The sequence below is a fragment of the Pygoscelis adeliae genome, unplaced genomic scaffold (genome assembly GCF_000699105.1).
Source record: "Pygoscelis adeliae isolate BGI_AS28 unplaced genomic scaffold, ASM69910v1 Scaffold681, whole genome shotgun sequence".
Lineage (NCBI taxonomy): Eukaryota > Metazoa > Chordata > Aves > Sphenisciformes > Spheniscidae > Pygoscelis > Pygoscelis adeliae.
In genome coordinates this window covers 100,094-104,351 of record NW_008824015.1, presented here as the reverse complement: position 1 = coordinate 104,351, position 4,258 = coordinate 100,094, and the positions used below count along the sequence as shown (strand labels likewise).

General features: G+C 56.1%; 2 protein-coding genes across 2 annotated transcripts in view; both read left to right on the top strand.

The window, feature by feature from the left end:
• Positions 1-3,134, top strand: part of LOC103919484 (sodium-dependent lysophosphatidylcholine symporter 1-like) — a 10,246-nt gene extending 7,112 nt beyond the window's left edge. Inside the window, exons 4-10 of the mRNA XM_009327004.1 lie at positions 410-542; positions 990-1,068; positions 1,505-1,662; positions 1,786-1,876; positions 2,429-2,515; positions 2,896-2,979; positions 3,121-3,134. Of these exons, the coding sequence (XP_009325279.1) occupies positions 410-542; positions 990-1,068; positions 1,505-1,662; positions 1,786-1,876; positions 2,429-2,515; positions 2,896-2,979; positions 3,121-3,134 (646 nt within the window). The remainder of the gene's footprint in view (positions 1-409; positions 543-989; positions 1,069-1,504; positions 1,663-1,785; positions 1,877-2,428; positions 2,516-2,895; positions 2,980-3,120) is intronic.
• A 177-nt stretch (positions 3,135-3,311) lies between these two features.
• The window catches only part of LOC103919477 (sodium-dependent lysophosphatidylcholine symporter 1-A-like), a 2,083-nt gene continuing 1,136 nt past the window's right edge, over positions 3,312-4,258 (top strand). The window contains exons 1-2 of the mRNA XM_009326993.1: positions 3,312-3,326; positions 3,937-4,049. Of these exons, the coding sequence (XP_009325268.1) occupies positions 3,312-3,326; positions 3,937-4,049 (128 nt within the window). The remainder of the gene's footprint in view (positions 3,327-3,936; positions 4,050-4,258) is intronic.

Here is a 4,258-nt window from a genome sequence, read left to right as displayed (position 1 = left end):
AGCTCTGTGTGGCAGGACGGGTGGCACGTACAGAGTTTGGTAGTCAGCTGTACCAGCAGCTCTTCACCAGGCTCTAACCACAGGCAGGTCTTGCACATAGAGGGTTACCGCTGCCTCCAGGGTTCTGCTGCAGGGCAAGGACTTGAAGTAGTTAAGCGAGAGAGTAAGAAATGTCAGACAACTTAGACATTACTTTTTCTCTCAACGTTTGTGTTTAGCCCCCCACAGCCTGACTGATGGACACTCACTTGAGCAAAGCTGCTTCCTCTCATAAATCTTGATCTTGCAGTAGCTGGGTTGTGGTTTGGAAGCTGGGGAAGAGGCTGTGCTACGTGTCTCAGCTTGTGCAATGAGAAGTGTGACCACCTTATCTGAGGGTTGTATCTGACCAGCTCTGCTTCCTCCCCAGGATTGCGTGCTCCATGCCATTTGGGGTGCTCTGCTACTGCATGATGTGGTTCACCCTCTCAGATGCCACCCCCACCTCCTTGAAATTCCTGTGGTACCTCTTCATGTACAGCTTCTTCCAGACTTGCATGACTGTAAGGAACGTGGTAACATGGTGTCTGGGGCTGACTCTCTTACACATCATCCTATGCTGCAAGGAACGGGGACACGGTCAGCTGGGGAGTCCCAGCCCTAGCCTCCCCAGGAAGGGACCTGGAGCGGAGTCTGAGAGCGCTCTAGCTGGGGAGCAGTGAGGGATGCAGGATGTTGCAGACCATCCCTGCAGGGATGGTGAGGGTGAGACGGAGCGGTGCATTTTAATGCTGGGGATTCGGCTGGGCTGCCTCTATATGGGGATGTGAATTTCTTCATCACTGGTTTGGGGGAACAGAGCAAATCACAGAAGAGGGTGAAAAGCCACCTCTGGGCAGGGGTGGCACAGAAGGCAGCATTATCTGCTGTGTGTAGGGACGAGGGGGGTCGTGACCAGCAAACCAGGGAAAGCAGCAGCCAGAGCTGTGTTTGAACCGTGCTCTCCCTAGTGCCACCACGTGCCGTACTCTTCCCTGACAATGTTCCTGGGAGGAACCCAGAGAGACCGTGACTCAGCCACTGCCTACAGTAAGTGTCTGTGCCCCTACAACCCCTGGCTGCCGGCGTTCCTGGGAGACTCTCCCCAGAGGAGAGGTGAATAAGTTCCTCTGGCTTTGATCAGGCTGCAGAGTGGATGGGGTAAACCAGGGATATGAAAATAGGGATGAAACCCTGTTTTTAAAATCTTCTGCAAACAATTTACCTGCAGAAACGTTTCTTAGATCTGTATCGTCCCTAGGGGACTCGGGACCCAGATTTATTGGTTCCAAACATTAGAGCATTTACTGCTGGAGCCAAGGGGAAAAAAAATCAGAGCAGATAGAAATAACAGGTCTCTCCTTCTGAGGCAGCTCTGGATGTTGGTGCCTCCAATTTCATTCCCAAAGCTGGTCTCTTACCCTGACGGGTGTGCCCCATCAGCCAGGGAGTGGGACTGAGGTTTCTCTCCCGGTCGTCCTGGCAGGAATGGGGATGGAGGTGCTCAGCACGCTCCTTGGGTCAGGAATCCAGGGGCAGATTGTGGGCAGTTACCATGCCCACATGACGAACGGCTGTTACGTGTCAAACAAGACCCTGCCCAACACCAGCACCTACAGCCTCACGGACTCTCTGGAGAACACGGTAAGGGCTGGCTTGTCTGCTGCCTGCTCCTCCTGTAAGCTCTGGGGCAGGCGCTGCTGGCCGTGCTGCCAGCTCTGTGTGTGGTACCTGCGTTGTCACTGTGCACTGTCTCTTGTTTTCCAGCGTAGGGCCTATGTATTTGCATCCCTGGTCCTAGGCTCAATCTATTGCCTGTCCTGTCTGATTCTCATCTTTGGAGTCAGGGAGCAGCCTGGTAAGGTCCATTTAGATCCAGTTTGGAGGGTGCCCAGTGGCAGTGGATGGTGAGGGTGAGGTTGCAGAGGAAGGTGTGAGGCAGAGGGAGCTGGGCTCCTACATGGGGGATGGCTCTCTGGGTGTGGGGTTCAGAAACACGCACATACTTGGATGCTGAGACCCTCCTTGGTTTGTGCTGGCAGCATCTTCCTCCCGCAGAGGAGAGGGGAGATGCTCTGGAGGAAGGAAGGCTCAGGCTGCCTGGGAGCTCCTGCAGGGAGCCGTGGGCCTGGGACAGGGTCTGCAGCTCACTGCTTCACACTGAGCACGTCTCGCCAACACACAGCCTGCAGAGCTAAGCAGGCCAGCCCGAGTGCGCAGTGTAAAGTGGCAAAATCCTGCCTGTAGCTGATACTGTGGCTGTTGTCTCTGCCCGGAGACATGAGACCCTGATAGCTCCTCACCCAGCTGAGCTGCACCCCCGACATAGCGGCACAATCTCCCTGTGCCTCCTACCCCGTCGCGTTTGTTCTGGCAGCTCCAGTGCCAGCCCTGCTGTCTCTTCTCTCAGGGCTCCTCAGCCCCCTGGGGAAGGTTGAGCTGCCCTTTGCCAGCTGCCTGAGGATGATCGTGGGACACAAGCCCTACACCCTTCCAGGTGTGAGACCTGCCACGGCAGGAGAACTTGGGGATGAGATGTCTGGGCAAGTTATCCAGACAATGAACTCGGGGACCCCCAGCCATGAGCATGTTGCTTTCCCAGATCACACAGGGGATCTTTGCCTTCTTCTGTACTCATGCTGCGGGGCTGGGTGGCAAGTTCCAGCATTTGGTGCTTATCATGTTGGTAAGTGAGCCCCAAAGAGACTTTCCTGGTGGAGGGGTTAATCCTTGGGTCACCCCAGCCCTCGAGCACGGGCAGCTCAGCCTCGTGGAGTCATGCGCTGCTGCTTCTGCCCATCAGCAAGGATGTCACCCAGGCAGAGACTGGCAGTCCTGGGGGACATTTCTGAGACTCCCCTTTGGTTCTCTCCTCAGGTCACAGCTTCCCTCTCTATTCCCTTTTGGCAGTGGTTTTTGGGGAGATTTGGAAAGAAAACAGCAGCATCACTGGGCCTGGCGGTGAGTTTGCCCGTGGTTGTGGCTGTGGACTGAGATGCTCTGTGAGGGGACAGCCTTGCCCCCAGGTGGTCATGGTGTCTGGGGAGAAGAGCTGGCTGGCAGCTAAGGGTGACCCTGAGCACGGCGTCCTCTGCGCTGCAGGTGACCAAGAGTAAGCCAGTAGTTGATGGCAGGTCTGCACATCCTTGTGTTTGGCCACTGCTGGTATCAGTGGCCATGGCTTCGCAGAGCTTTGCAGTAAGGTGCAGGGAGGCCGAGGGACCGTTCCTGGGACAGTGGGGAAATGATTTTTTGCGGCATCACCCAACCAAGGGCTCAGGCTCTGAGACGCAATGGCTGCAGATCTGGTGAGCAGCGTGTGATCAGATGCTGTACTGCTGCACCAGTCTCGTGTGCACACACAAACATAGTCCTGTGGCCTCTGTCCTGCTCCAGGATCTGGCATGCTCGACGCAAGTGATCCAAGTTCTGCCACCCAGCTCTGTGAGAGGCACGGGGAGGGAAGGAAGGGCTGTGCGCCACGCTTGGCAGTGGCTGGGAAACAGCCTGCTCATCAGACACATGTCCCGGCTACTGCCTGTCCCTGCAGGTCAGGAAATCCCATTTGGCTTTTTTGCAGAATTAGGTCCTCAGATCCCACTGAGGATCTATCTCCAGATGCCTTCCTCACAGACATTGGGTGCAGCCACAGCGGATCCAGCTTTCAGGTTAACCACTGGGTTCTGTTGCCCTCCATAACTATCCCTTCTTTACCCACGAGGAAGGTTTTGCTGCCAGTGTCAGCCTGTCCAGGGCCTCCACGCTGCACCGCATAGGGGACAGAAGCAGTTCTGTTTATGAAGCGTGTGGGGAAGGGGGGAGCGTGGCCTTTGGTTGGGGCAGACCGGTGCAAGCTGCCTGCGAGCAGCAGAAAGAGCCCATGTGCTTTTGTTTCTCCTCTTCCTCTTGCTGCTGCAGCTGATCATCCCAGCCCTGGTAGCCATCACCCAGGTGATGCACAACTTCCTGGCCTTCGTCTTCCCGGTGATCGTAGCAGGCTGCAGCATGGCTGTGCTCTACCTTTTACCATGGTGAGCAGAGGCACCTCTGAGCCACTTGTCAGGCAGGGAGGAGGGGAAGGTTATCGGGAAAGCACTACCCATGACGTGCCAAGACTGCCCGTTTGCTCAATACAGCAGCTTTTGGGCTGCGGAGGGACCTGTGGAGGTGAGACTGGGAAGGGATGTGGACGTGACCCACGGTCCCCCAGCAGCATCATTCAGTCTGTGTTCGGGTTCAG